This window comes from Homalodisca vitripennis, chromosome 6 (genome assembly GCF_021130785.1).
Source record: "Homalodisca vitripennis isolate AUS2020 chromosome 6, UT_GWSS_2.1, whole genome shotgun sequence".
NCBI classification, from domain to species: domain Eukaryota; kingdom Metazoa; phylum Arthropoda; class Insecta; order Hemiptera; family Cicadellidae; genus Homalodisca; species Homalodisca vitripennis.
The window spans coordinates 166,430,773-166,445,777 of record NC_060212.1 but is presented as its reverse complement, the minus strand read 5'-3'; the positions used below and the strand labels follow the sequence as shown (position 1 = coordinate 166,445,777).

General features: G+C 34.1%; 1 protein-coding gene across 1 annotated transcript; it reads right to left on the bottom strand.

Moving 5' to 3' along the window:
• Positions 1 to 3,286: 3,286 nt before the first annotated feature.
• On the bottom strand, positions 3,287 to 14,532 carry LOC124365632 (odorant receptor 4-like). The gene is made up of 6 exons (XM_046821624.1): positions 14,506 to 14,532; positions 13,039 to 13,196; positions 8,426 to 8,525; positions 5,891 to 5,998; positions 3,523 to 3,678; positions 3,287 to 3,355 (listed from the first exon to the last, which is right to left on the bottom strand). The coding sequence occupies exons 1-6, from the start codon at positions 14,530 to 14,532 to the stop codon at positions 3,287 to 3,289; spliced, it is 618 nt and encodes a 205-aa protein (XP_046677580.1).
• Positions 14,533 to 15,005: the final 473 nt, after the last annotated feature.

Genomic DNA, 15,005 nt, shown 5'->3' with positions numbered 1-15,005 from the left:
TATTAACATTAAGAGTCTTTGATGCAAATTTTATTTTGATAAAATTTGAAGAGAAACCGTCAAAGTAACAACATACTAATAATTTACAAAGAATTATTTATAATGTTTATAATAAAATAAATGTATAAAGAAAAACAAAATATCATTAACAAGTTATTGTCTCTTCTATATAACGAGATGAAAATAAGCTGTTTTTGTCATTTGACCTTCTAATGTAGATTCTTCATCATCCAAATAAGAAAGTGAACGATAATATATTGTATATTGCAGGGAGTCTACATAATTTTAAGGTAATCTCGTGGCAAGATGTACAATAAGACACAGTTTCAATAAACCATACATTTATTCATCAAGTTACTTCGTTACATATTTATATAAAGCATCAATATAAAATAGTTATGATTAAATAGCTTGAAAATATATTGTATATTGCAGGGAGTCTACATAATTTTAAGTTTATCTCGTGGCAAGATGTACAATAAGACACAGTTTCAATAAACCATACATTTATTCATCAAGTTACTTCGTTACATATTTATATAAAGCATCAATATAAAATAGTTATGATTAAATAGCTTGAAAATATATTGTATATTGCAGGGAGTCTACATAATTTTAAGTTTATCTCGTGGCAAGATGTACAATAAGACACAGTTTCAATAAACCATACATTTATTCATCAAGTTACTTCGTTACATATTTATATAAAGCATCAATATAAAATAGTTATGATTAAATAGCTTGAAAATATATTGTATATTGCAGGGAGTCTACATAATTTTAAGTTTATCTCGTGGCAAGATGTACAATAAGACACAGTTTCAATAAACCATACATTTATTCAACAAGTTACTTCGTTACATATTTATATAAAGCATCAATATAAAATAGTTATGATTAAATAGCTTGAAAATATATTGTATATTGCAGGGAGTCTACATAATTTTAAGTTTATCTCGTGGCAAGATGTACAATAAGACACAGTTTCAATAAACCATACATTTATTCATCAAGTTACTTCGTTACATATTTATATAAAGCATCAATATAAAATAGTTATGATTAAATAGCTTGAAAATATATTGATATTGACCTAATTATATCAATATAAAATCTATTATATTTTTGTTTCCATACCAACAAACTATACACTTTTTATTCATTTATTTTACTGCAAAAGGCTAATACTAGTTTTAAGCCATTTCCATTCAGAAATAACTCAGTGCAGTATATAACTAACATTTTTACAGAGCGTATTAGTAGTTTTCATTTGCATTAATAATTTAATAACAATATTTATTGCATTTATTCCAAAAAATTTGAAATTTTAAACATTTAAATGTTTTCTAATAGTTTACATATATTTTTAATATTTTACGCATCAGATTTATTATAGTTTTCGTCTGATTAAAGGATTATCACTGATGTAAAATCTTGTTAATTTTGTAAGAAATGTAAGCAAGAATCTACATCAAGTGGCACATCACTCTTTGTAAGTTGTTTCGTCACAGAGGAACAAATTTTCATTGATAATTTTAGTCCACTATCTAGATTGCAAAGAGAAAACAAATATCTTCTAACAGTTGTGAATTCCGTTTAAAAATTGTCTTTATTTCTTTTGACAAAAAACTAAGGCTGCTACTTCAGTTAGTGTGCTTACGAAAAGTGTGTTTGCCAAATTTGGTTTCAAAAATACCTTGTATCGTATAATGTATCTAACTTTAAAGAACAGCAAATGAAGAATACGTGCATGGAGTATGGAACAGCACATCCATAAAATTCGCTATTACATGATACATCGTCAAGTTTAGTTCGTCGTTAGCCGCAAACCAAAAGCATCCATAATTAATGAAATTGCTCAATGTATTATATACAGTAATAAATCAGAAAAACTTTACCAGTAATTTATCTACGTGCCACATTTATATCTTCTTTCTGAAAACTCACATATTAAAGTGATTGTTCCTCTTGACAAGATTTTTAAGGCTTTTCAAATGGGTAAAGCAAAACACTTCTGCTCGGTTTTCAAAAAATACACGAGCAAGTTATATATATTATATATGTATAAATAATTAGTTTTTATTCGTATTTATAATATTTATTTTCAATTTATATTTGGGTAGGTTTTGTAAAGTGCTATGCTGTGGTTAGTGTTGTACCATTTTACTGGCACATGAGGGGTTAGATTTGAAATTTAAAATAAACTTTTGTGAAGGTTTAAAAATAAAATAAAATCTTCTGAACGAAATAAAGTTCAAACTAAAATAAAACTTCTTCTTAAAAATAATAACTGGAATTAAAAATAAAATAAAAACTTCTTGATGACTTTTAAATTCAAACTTTGTAATGTATTCTTCACTCCCAAAAATGTACAAAGTTCTTACAGCTTGTCCTTTATTCAATTTTCAAAATTCAGACATTCACACTTTAATCTGATCTGGCAATTCTTCACTTTAATTTATCTTCAAAATTCAATTTTTATTTTGTTACTAATTTTCTTTACTTTACTTTAAAAAATTATTCTTCAGTGTTAGAGATTTAATAAATCAAAAAATTGCAGAAAGCATCTGTAACAACCACAAAACTCTTTTAGTATTTTTACATAAAATTTGTGCTCACTACACCAACAAGTTTTATATTGCACAGATCAAAAGGACAAGTTCCTAAATTCCCATTAATTTTAAATTGCACAATATTTCTTTCCCAAAATTATTCCAAAATAACTAAGAATGAATATTGACTGGACTCCGGTTAAAAGGTTCACTTACCCGCAGGTTCGATGACAATTAATTAGCAAAAAGATTTACTCTATGCACTATTTACTCTACTCGTTACAATCACTTTCGATGAACTGAGATGGAGGTACGGTACGCCTACCTCACCCCAACTCTCAATTTCGTTGCGCCCCGCCGATAGCATCCTCTTTTGTACAGTCCAGCTCTTATCATTCATCTGAGCCTACTCCTTCCACCGGTAATCCAGTTACCCCAGAATTATTATTTAATACAATCGGTACAATGTGATCAATAAAAATATAATAATTCAAAAATCAATTAATTATTTTTAATATTTAACGGTAAGGAATTTCAAATAATATTTACTTAATCTGTTTCTTAAAACGTGTAGCACTGCAAGTGAATATAGTGAGCACTTTGATGGTACATAATGTAAGTGATACATCTATCTGTGATACATGGTAATTTATAGTTTATTTGTGTTATTGATAGCATGAATAAACATTTAGACACACTCGATCATTGTACTCTGTGGTACTTCACTTGTGTACCTAACCAATCTTACCCTTTTCTTTCAAAGCCAACAAGAAGTGGACGTACGAATAAAAGGCGCTCATGACCTGTAAATCAAAACTCATAATCAGCATGAAAATCCTTATCATATAAATAACATTTATTTATTCTGATCCCTGAAAACGAAGGGGAATTATTAAGTGATATTTACGTGAATAATTTAAGTGATTTATTGTACCAACAGTAATATTACAATATGTGATTGTATACTTACATAAGTAAAGGTCTCAAAGTTGAGTGGATAGATTCCACCGGCTGTCAGTTGCAGAGGTCGAGTGGCCATAGTTATCATGATCATCACATGGGCCTTAAAACGTTGTGTCTGGTTGTACCAATTGTAGTCGTAGAGAGCTCGCCGGAGATTGTTAGACTGTACAAGTTTATGTGTATTTAATCTTATAAATATGAATAAATTAAAGAATTTGTTGCTAAGGGCCAAGCTCTGTGGAATGGCCGTACTAATTAGGTAATTCTGTATTTAAAATATTTTAAAGTTATAAAAAATGTCTATAGGAATACAAAGATCGAAAATATTTCCCTAACACTTTATTATAGTTTGGTTTAGAGGATGGGTCTCTAAACTGGCTCAGTAATTTGGATTTAGCTTTGTGACGTGAGGTCTTATTATTATTTTTAATTTATGACTCAAGAACTTTGTTCTTACGTACTTTTTAGTAATTGTAATTTTTAATTTATTTATTTATGGATAGCTGCCTTTGTCCGCATACGATATATATATATATATATATATATATATATATATATACGATAATATTATTATTATTTTTTTCCAAACTATATATATATATATATATATATATATATATATATATATATTTAGTTTGGAAAATAATAATAATAATATTCGCCACAAAACTTTAAATAGCATTAAACAGCTGTTGATGAGTTTAAACCTTTATTATGATTCAGCTGAAGTTCATAAAAAAGAATGAATAATTAACTGTTTAAAATAAATTTGATTTAATATTAAGTAAACCGTGTTTAATTAGTATTGGGATGCAGATAACGGAGGCAAAGTTACCCTATAGCCATTTTTTCCAGATTGCGCCAATGGTGAAACATAAACGATTAATGTATTGGACATACTATTAAAACACTGTTATAGAACCCACCTTTTTGAACATAGCTGTAAATTTTTGCACAAAAGGTAATTTAATCTGGATTCCCTCCTTGGAATTGTTATATATCTTACATTATATTATAGGAAAACAGACAAATTAACACTAATATACCTAAATAAGTCATTCTTTCCCAGAAATATTGGTCTAAGAAACAGCAAAACATATTATTAGTTAGTGAAAATTTCCCCTTTATATTATGAAAACATGTATTTTGAACGTAGTAGATTCTAATTCCTAAGTACTTATGTATGTATATTTTCTTCTTCCGGACAATAAGGTAAACTCAACTAGTGCACTGGTAATAAGTTTAGACCGAAAGAAGATTGCAAAAGAAGATACTAGATACTTTTAAGTCAAAATAGGTTTCTGAGAACTGCATACTGAATGTGTAGATAGTCCTAATCATGAATATAAGGCATAATAAAAATTGACACCGTAAATACAATACATTAAAAGTGAATTCAAACGGCCGCAAAACTCTTTTTGACTGACGAAGGTACATCAGAACTGTATATGTATAAATATTTTTTTGATTGATACAACAAGGCAAACTCAACTATGGCTCTGAAAATATCTAAGGCAGGAAGTAGAACAAAAGTCTAGATTACAAGGGCTAAAAATCTTTTTGTATGGAAGGGGCCTGCATGTATATTTTATTCGGTGAAACAAGGAGGTAAACTCAGATGCGGCTGTTGATATAATTAATTCAATCCAAACATATTAAGATACGAGCAAAACTTGGTGCAAGAGTCAGTCTCTTAACCTCTAATCGTCTTCACCACGAACATTCTTAGAATACATAACTTATGTATGCTTACTTACATTTAAAAATATCATAGGACACCATCAACTACCATAAGTACTTTTTAAAAAGTAGTCTAAGGGCTTTAATTTAAAACATTGTGTGCAAATGCGCTTGTAACAGCTATTTGTTAATAAAAGCATAAAATTGAATTATAAAAAATTTAGTAAATAAAATGAATATAATTTTTCATTTACTAACAAGATGTCCTATTTATTGTTATATTGTGTGCCTTGTACCCAATTATAATTGTAATTTCTCAGCGGATATATGGGATAAGGATAAATAAATGTATATAAATATATATGTATATATCTGCATATATAAGAAAAAAACGAATGAAGACATTGAAGACAATGAAGAAAGAATGGTTTAGACTGAGAAGCAAACTCAAGTGATGTTGTGTCAGGATCAAGGTCGACCCTAAATTATTTTTTAGGATTAATATTTCAATTTTGACACAACAACGTACTTGAATTGAGTTTATAACGTTGAATCAACACACGACAGTTTTTAATGGCTGAGTTTATTACATACTATATGTGAAGTATTTTTATGTTTATAATTACAGTATAGTAACATAATATTGTTGCATTTTAAATTAAATTATGTACCAAGCATATTATTATTATACTCACCTCATCTTCTATCACCTGACCAAAGTAGCAGAGAAAAAACGATAATATTAATACTCCACATCCGGAGCTAAGGACGAAATAAAGATCCCATATAGGCAGTTTGGTTATCTAAAACAGTTTTTGTCATTAAAGGATGCGTAACTAATTGTAATTATATCGGCAATTATACCTTATTGTAGTTATATTTTCAACAGAATATCAGAAGTAGATAACGCTTTGAAACCAGGCAACATTTTACATTCAAATATACATAATGTGACCGTGCTATGTGAGCTACCAGTCATTGTAAAGGGTATTATTATATACATTATCTTTCTTGTTTCTGATATATATATATATATATATATATATATATATATATATATATATATATATATATATATATATATATATGAAACGCATCGTAAAAATGATGGCCTTTAAATTTTTTTGGATCACAATAATACTAGTAGAATGTGTTTTTAACAAAATATTATTTCAACTGTAGAATTAACTCTCTTCGAAAAGAAACCAAATTTGGTTCTAAAAGAAAATAAACATTAAATATCCTTAATTGAAGTCGGCAGATGCATGCAGATGTAAGACCTATTTACAAATGAATTTCTTGATTGAGAAATCTATTATGTGGACACAATTATTTAGATTTACAGATTTTTTTTATTTATTATAAAACTCTTCGGCCACATTAGTCCACACGAGAACTTAAATGAGAATATTATTGAATTGAGATATATAGGTACAAAATTTCCATTCAGAACTAAACTACTGCTAGCTGTTTAGTTACTTGCTTGGAAATGAACTAAATTAATTTTATTCAAAGTGGAATTACGAACAAGAAAAAGCATGAACCTTCTGGCTCCACATAAACATCTCGGTGAGTGCAAAATCACAGACCATTGAACAAAATAGAATGTAGAAAGGCGAGTGGCAATTTACTATAATCGAAATATAAATGTTTGGAAATAGTTGATTTCTCTGAGTTTCCCATCTGTAGCTGAGGAGAAGCATGTAAAAAGTATTGTCAAATACATGAACCAAAAGAAATTTACTGTGGCCATATATTTCGATTTAAAAAAAAATTAGATGATGTAGATATTGATGTGTTAATGCGTAAGTTAGGGCATGCTGGTGTAGGTGTTTTGGTATTAAAGTTATTAGTGTTTTAAGTAAAGGTAAGGTAACAGTGTGTTACGAGTAATGTAGTTTATTAAGATTTTGAAAGTTGGAGCATCGCAGGAAGGGGTTATTTTTCAATTAAAGGGGTTGTAGTTTAAAAATATAAAGTGATCTCCCTCCACCTCCTTAAAAAGGGAAGAGAAATACTTGTATTATATTATAAGCCCCCACAATTATTTAATAGGTATGGCGAAGATAGTACATCGATATGCACATCTTTTGGAATATATCTAGGCGTATCAAGCCTTATCTTACATTAGGCTGATTTCGTACAAAAACTTCGTAAAGTTTATATTATTGTTACAATGATAAGTAGGAAAGTTTAAATAGTATGTTGTATACAATATCTTTGTGAAATAGATACAAATTTTAGAATAAACCAACGAAATATGGTAAATCACTCATGATTATAAAGCAAGGTCTTAAAGTGTGTTAAATCACGTTTACAGATAATAATACTTTTGAAATAACTAATAACGAGTAAAAACATTGATCTGGGTGATCCGTGAAACAGGCATATAATTCCTTTTCCAAAAGTTGTAATCTATGCGTGTGTACATTATGTCAAGAACTATTTGACGTACCGACAATGATTTAGCACAAATTTTGGGTTTATAGAAGAAAAATGCAAAGAGATGCTTTTGACGGAAATAAACTTCTAATGCAACGTGAATGTTTTATCAGGACATTACAGAAATCTCACTTACGTCGTTGAAAATTTTTTAGATCGGAAATAGACAAACATGGCCGCAAGTAGACACTTTTTTAATCGAATTAGACTTTTTAGACCTAAATATGTATATTCAGATCGATAAAACAAAGCAAAAACAACTAATACACCAACGACATAAATACATAAACCGAATTTAAAACAAAACCGTCCTCCTAAACGCGTAAAACTATATAAGTAGAGAGGTATAAAATCCACTTGCTTTTATTATTTTGGTGCGCTAAATTTTTTATTCAATAATGGAAAATTTAAATAATATGTACCGGTTATATGTTTTAAATATCCCGATCTACATAATAATATTTACTGTATAGGAGTCTATTACATTAAATTATGTGTTAGACTAAGACGGCTTCGAACTTCGAAATTACTATGCCATCACACATCTCTAGAAAAAGTGCTTTTTAAATTCTTAAAGTTGTCCGATCAAATATCATGAAATACTGAAGAAAAATGGTATTTTTTGCAATTTATTACATAAAAACTGATTACTTTCCTATCAAAACTTGAATTGAATCCACTTATTCTAAAATGGATCAAAAAATTAGAATATATTCATATGACAAGTACTCTTACTATACTGTAACTTATTACAGATAACAATATCAGTAAACGGTTCAATATCTCACCAGTATTGCTCGAGGTAACGTCAGAGCTGCGATCAGTGAGGTGGCCTGGACGAGGACCAAAGCAGACAGAGAGAAGCAGTCGTTCAGTAGCTTGACACTCCTAAAAATAATAACCATTACTATAAATAATACTCCACTATAAATTAAACTACCAATGAGAAACCTACGCATTTTTTCACTCTTGAGAAACACTAAAAACGAATATAAATTTATATTACCTAGACTTTCTACAACGAACAGTGATTGGTGTAGACAGGGGTCTCAAAAATTTGTCATTCGAGGGCCCAAAAGAAAGATCTTTGAAAGCAGGTGGTGCAAAATCTTTACGTGTGGTTTTTTAAAGAAAATTAGATAAGGAGAAATAAATTACAAAGAACTTAAATTTAAATTTATACAGTGACAGAGACGATGCAATATGTTAATGAAGAAACATGATACGATGTGACAGTGCGAAATGTGTAAACTAACTGCAATGGGTGACCGGGTATAGGAATTAATTCACAAACTACCGACCTGACCACAAATGAAGAGTATACTAAGGAGCAGGAACTATGAATGAACTGACTGTATCCAAATAGAGACCAGAGATGCCTCATCGATTCGGCAACTAATAGGACGTGTCTACTCGGTTAAGCAAACTAAAGTATGAGGTTTTACAGTACCTGAAACCAGGGGGGATAACTGTAGAGGAGTCGGACGATGCATAACCATTCCCAGTAGTTCTGTAAGAACGGAGACCTGTGTTTTGCTCTAGAGATGATGACTTAAAGGCTGACACCTAAAGGCTGTGACTAGAAAGGGCACATAACCTTTTTTTGGTGACGGTGATTCTTAACATTGAATCCTAGCCAATGCTAAAAGTTCATTCCGATGTCTCACAGTTCTAACTCGACAGTTCTAACAGAGTAAGTAAATCAACCTGGCTTTCAGAATTCTAAAGTGAGGCCTATGCTGTGCACTAATTTCGAGCATATAGCAAGCCATCCTTTCCTTTGTCTGTTAGACGTATATCACCAGATGGTATAAACAACAGTTTTGAAACCAGACTTTCCGATCGTTCTCATTCTGGCAGCTGCGTACAATAGCTATTGTACGTGTATCACATGTCTCAGCGGTACATATTTGTTGTTCCATGAATATTTAATGTTTTTTCTGCCGTAGTGTGAGATTCAATTAAGTTTATATTATTTGCTGGACAACGGATTTAAATTAAATTTTGCTTTACTAAATACCGAATTGATTGATTAATTTTACATTTTAAACACTATCCAGCATTCGAAAAAGAAAATAGATTCCATTCCGCAAACCTCGTGTGTCTATTAATTTGATCCAACCTGTAGAAATATCTATAATCACTTAGGATAAGACCTTCTGAGAATGGCAGAAAACTACTGTTTTTCAACTTGAACTTCTCAAACGACAAAAATACATTGCGAAGTAACTTGTAAAAGGCAGTTTAATCAGGTGAAATGAGTGCATTTTACATGTTTACAGAATGTTAGGTGGAATGTTGCGCCTAGTGTAGAAAACGAAAGCCTCTTTAATAGCATATACCTATTTCATGTGTGTGTGTGTGTGTTGGTGTGTTTGTGTGTGTGGTGTGTGTGTGTGTGTGGACATTGCGATAGTAACTTGTTAAAAAAGGCAGTTTAATCAGGTGAAGATGAGTGCATTTTACATGTTTACAGAATGTTTAGGTGGGAATTATTGCGCCTAGTGTAGACAAACGAAAGATACTCTTTAAATTGGCAATATATCCTATTTCAGGTGTGTTGTGGTGTGTGGGTGACATTGCGAGAGTAACTTGTAAAAAGGCAGTTTTAATTCAGGTGATTGATATGGAGTGCATTTTACGTGTTTACAGAATGTTAGGTGGAATTGTTTTGCGCCTAGTGTAGACAACGAAAAGCCTCTATTATAATAGCAATATACCTATTTCATGTGTTGTGCTGTGGTGTTGTGTGTGTGTGTGTGTGTGTGTGTGTGTGCTGTGCTGTGCCTGGTGTGTGTGTGACATTGCGAAGGCAGTAACTTGTAAAAGGCAGTTTAATCAGGTGAAATGAGTTGCATTTTACATGTTTACAGAATGTTAGGTGGAATGTTGCGCCTAGTGTAAGAAAACGAAAAGGGCCTCTTTAATAGCAATATACCTGTATTTCATGGTGTGTTGTGTGTGATGTGTTTGTGTGTGAGTGTTTGTGTGTCGTGTGACATTGCGAAGTAACTTGTTAAAAGGCAGTTTAATCAGGTGAATATGAGTGCATTTTACATGTGTTACAGAATGTTAGGTGGAATATTGCGCTATAGTGTTATGTAGACAAACGAAAAGCCTCTTTCAATAGCACTATTAACCTAATTTCAATGTGTGTGTGTGCGTCTGTGACATTGCGAAGTAACTTGTAAAAGGCAGTTTAATCAGGTGGAAAAAAAAATGGAGTGCATTTTACATGTTTACAAGAATGTTAGGTGGAAATGTTGACGCCCTAGTGTAGGACAACGAAAGCCTCTTTAATAGCATATACCTAGTTTCATGTGTGCTGGTGTTGTGTGTGTGTGTGATGAGTGATGGTCGTGTGACCGTTTGTGTGGTGTGTGTGTGTGAGGTGTGTGTGTGTGTGTGTGTGACAGCTGCGAAGTAACTTGTAAAAGGCAGTTTAATCAGGTGAAATGAGTGCATTTTACATGTTTTACAGGAATGTTAGGTCGGAAATGTTGCGCCTAGTGTAGACTACGAAAGCCTCTTTAATAGCATATAACTCTATTTCATGCTTTGTGTGTGTGTCGTGTGTGCTGGTGTGTTGTGTGTGTTGTGGGTCGTGTGTGGCTGTGAGTGTGTGTGTGTGTGTGTGTGTGTTGTGTGGTTGTGTGTGTTGTGTGTGTGTGTGTGATGTGTGTTGTGTGTGTGTGTGAGTACATTGCGATGAACTTGTAAAAGGCAGTTTAATCTAGGTGTGAAATGAGTGCATTTTTACATGTTTTACAGAATGTTAGGTGGAAATGTTGCGCCTAGTGTTAGAAAACGAATGCCTCTTTAATAGCATATATCTATTTCATTGTGTGTGTGTGTTGTGTGTTGTGTGACATTGCGAAGTAACTTGTAAATGGCAGTTTAATCAGGTGAAAATGACAGTGCGGCATATTACATGTTTACAGAAATGTTTAGGTGGAATGTTGGCGCTCTAGTGTTAGACAACGGAATAGCCTCTTTTAATAGCATTTACCTATACCTATTTCATGTGCTTGTGTGTGTGTGTGTGTGTGTGTGTGTTCGGGGAGTGGTGTGTGTGTGTGATCATTGCGAAGTAACTTTGTTAAAAGGCAGTGTTAATCAGGTGAATGAATGAGTGCATTTTACATGTTTACAGCAATGTTAGGTGGAATGTTGCGCCCTAGTGTAGACAACGAAAGCCTCTTTCAATTGCATATACCTACTTTCATGTGTGTGTCTTGTGTGTGTGTGTGTGTGTGTTTGCTGGTGTGAGTGTGTGTGTGTGTGTGTGTGTGTGTGTGTGTGGTTGTTGTGTGTGTGTGTGTCATAGCGAAGTAACTTGTAAAAGGCCAGTTAGTTTAATCAGGATGAAATGAGTGGCATTTTACATGTTTCAGATTGTGTAGGTGGAATATTGCGCCTAGTGTAGACAACTCGAAAGCGCCTCTTTTAATAGCATTATAACTATTTTCAGTGGTGTCGTTTGGTTGTGTGTGTGGAGTGTGTTGTTGGGTGTGTGTGTGTGCATGTGTGTGTTGGTGTGTAGTGTTGTGTGTGTGTGTGTGACATTGCGAAGAGTAACTTGTTAATAAAAGGCAGTTTAATCAGGTAGAAATGAGTGCATATTTTACATGTTTACAGTATGTTAGGTGGGAATATTGGCGCCTAGTGTAGACAACGGAATGCCATCTTTAATTAGCATATACCTATTTCATGTGTGATAGGTGTGTTTGTGCTGTGCGTTGTGTGTGTGTGTGTGTAGTGTGTGACATTGCGAAGTAAACTTGTAAAAAAGGCAGTTTAATCAGGTGAAATGAGTTGCATTTTAGCATGTTTATAGTATGTTAGGTGGAATATTGACGCTCGTAGTGTAGACCAACGAAATAGCCTCTTTAATTAGCATTTACCTATTTCATGTGTTTGAGTGAGTGTGTGTGTGTGTGTGTGTGTGTGGTGTGTGTGTGTGTGTGTGTGTGACATTGCGAGAGATAAACTTGTAAAAAGGCAGTTTAATTTCAGGTGAAATGACGTGCATTTTTACATGTTTACAAAATGTATAGGTGGAATGTCTGGCGCCTATGTGTAGACAAATGAGCCGGGGCTCAGTTTGGGGCAAATTTATTTTTTGTCTATTATTTCCCACCTCGGCCACTCTTGTCAGTCGGTGGGGGAGTCACTCCGTTCCAAGTATTGATTTTCTGCCTGGTTTGGACTGGATTGGTTGATGGGTCAGTGGCTTGACCTTGACTAGTTTACCGACCTAGCTGTTCACCGGCTCGCGCACCGGCCTACTGTTCGGAAGCGGTCTGACTGTTCGGAGGGACTCGTTCGGAGAAGCTACTGCGTTTGCTGTGCTGTTCGTGCTCGTTCCCGTCTCCACATGGCTGGCTAATTCTCCTCCGACTTTCGGCAGGGCCCCGTGAGTGTCGTCAGCCGGGACTGGGTGCGGCGAGTCTGCCCAATGAAACCACTGAAACCAAAATCTGAATGGTCCCCGCGCCCTGCCAGTGCTCCTGTACCGGCATCCAACCGGAGTGCATGGGCTTCATATTCATTTTGCATCTGGAACAAGGTTGGATCCAAAATGTTTTTTACTTTTCTAATTACTGAACTTGCGTGGATTGGGGTTTTGCAGCGAGCCGAGGCGCTTGCCAGATATATAGATTCTGGAGGGATGGGCCAGTGTTAAGTGTAGCTAGTGTGTATTTAGTTTAGTTACATGAACTGAAGGGGAGGATTTTCATCTTTTAAATTCGGATGCGTGGAGGCAACTAAGCCCACCGCCTCCTTCGTAAAATTCGGGCTCTTTAAATTATTTTTTTTTTATTTTTTGGCTACAAACCTGGAAACCAAATTACTTTTTTAAAAATAGTCGGGCCTTAGGAAATTCTACAACCTTTTCCCTCCCCCTCAGTTCATAAAACCACTTACCTGTTTAAAGATAATATTTTTCCTACATGCCGTACTTGAGTATATGTTATTTATAGACCAAAATTTCTATTTATTGTGTTATTAATATTTATATTACTTTAATTTATTATGTTATTGGTTATTATTGGAAAATATGTTTATTGGTTGTTATTTAGTTTTTAAGTTACGCGGCGTGGGTGCACCGTTGGTGCTGCAGTTGAAACTGTATATTGTATTTTGCATGGAAATGTTTGGCCACCTATTAATTATATTTCATTTTAACTCGGAAATCTGTGTCTCTTTTGTTCTCCCACTAGTGGCATGTGATTGTTTTTTTATGATTTGGACTCGAGTTTGGGAGGGGCGCCGCTTCCGAGACCTCCTGTCGTTTTTCGCTAACACTCGGAAACTCAAATATGGATAGCAGAGCGTGGTTTACGTGTATATTACCCTCTGCGGAGCCCGGGGTTTTTGTTTTGCCACTGGGGTGAGAGAGGGAGGGAGTTGAAGTTAGTTTGTGACTTCCTGCGCTCTGTGCCGTCGCGCTGAGCTATTTTTCGCTGGATATACAGGAAGTGTGTGAACTTATTTATTTTCTGATTATTGTTACTTGTTGTGTTTTTTGTTATATCTTTGTCATTCAATTTGTTTTTTTTTCCTGGTTTTGGTTTCTGTACGGCGTAGTGTTTTGTTGTGGTATTTTGGTTTCGCTGCCGTCTGTTTCGTGGGACGGCTGGAAAGTTCTGGGGGGACCCCTGGCTCGAGAGTTGCTTGGTTCTCACTAAAGTTATTCACTTGTCGCCTTAGTTATTGCTTTGTTAGGTCGTTGACTTCGAGGTCAGTGTGTGTTACTTGTTAGGTCTGTGTCATTTATTTTATTTATCATGCCTTGTCTCTCTGGTGCCTGACTACTTGGTTGAAGGAGGATCTCCATTTTGAGTTGTTGTGCTCGTGGGCTTACTCCGAGTTCCCGGATCTGCGAGTCCATGCGGAAGCAACCTGCGGGGATAATTATGGACCTGGAACACGGACTTGGCCTAGGGATTTGGACGTTCCAGAAGAAAACAGAGGCACCATTTTGGAGGCTAAGTGGAGAACGTTGACTTGATAAGTAGTGACATCCTTTTGAAAATAGTCAGGGGGAGGACTGGTTTTGGAGTCGCCGCGTACTGGGCCGAGGGAGAGGGCTTGGTATTTGTCCCGGGCTTTACCCATCTTTTACATATGAGGACTGTCGTCGAGCTACTTAGATCCAAGCTTAACCAGTTCTGGTGTGATAGGGAGTGGATTGGAGGAACGCATTCACCTTGGTGGACGGCCTGCTGACTGTACTCGATGGGAGGGAACGTACGGGGGCAAAGGGGCGGGGGACTCCTGAAAAATAACTGTGTGTCTGCGGGTTGTTACTCATGCTGGCGGCTGTTAAGGGTGAAGGCCAGATCCCTGGCAATCAGTCGTTGC

Excerpts from the sequence above, each read along its gene's own strand:
- LOC124365632 (XM_046821624.1), bottom strand. The coding sequence starts at position 14,532 with ATGGACTCGCAGATCCGGGAACTCGGA. Across the intron at positions 8,526-13,038 it reads CTCACGGGGCCCTGCCGAAA|GAGTGTCAAGCTACTGAACG; the intron begins GTCGGAGGAGAA and ends TATTATTTTTAG. Across the intron at positions 5,999-8,425 it reads CGTTACCTCGAGCAATACTG|ATAACCAAACTGCCTATATG; the intron begins GTGAGATATTGA and ends AAACTGTTTTAG.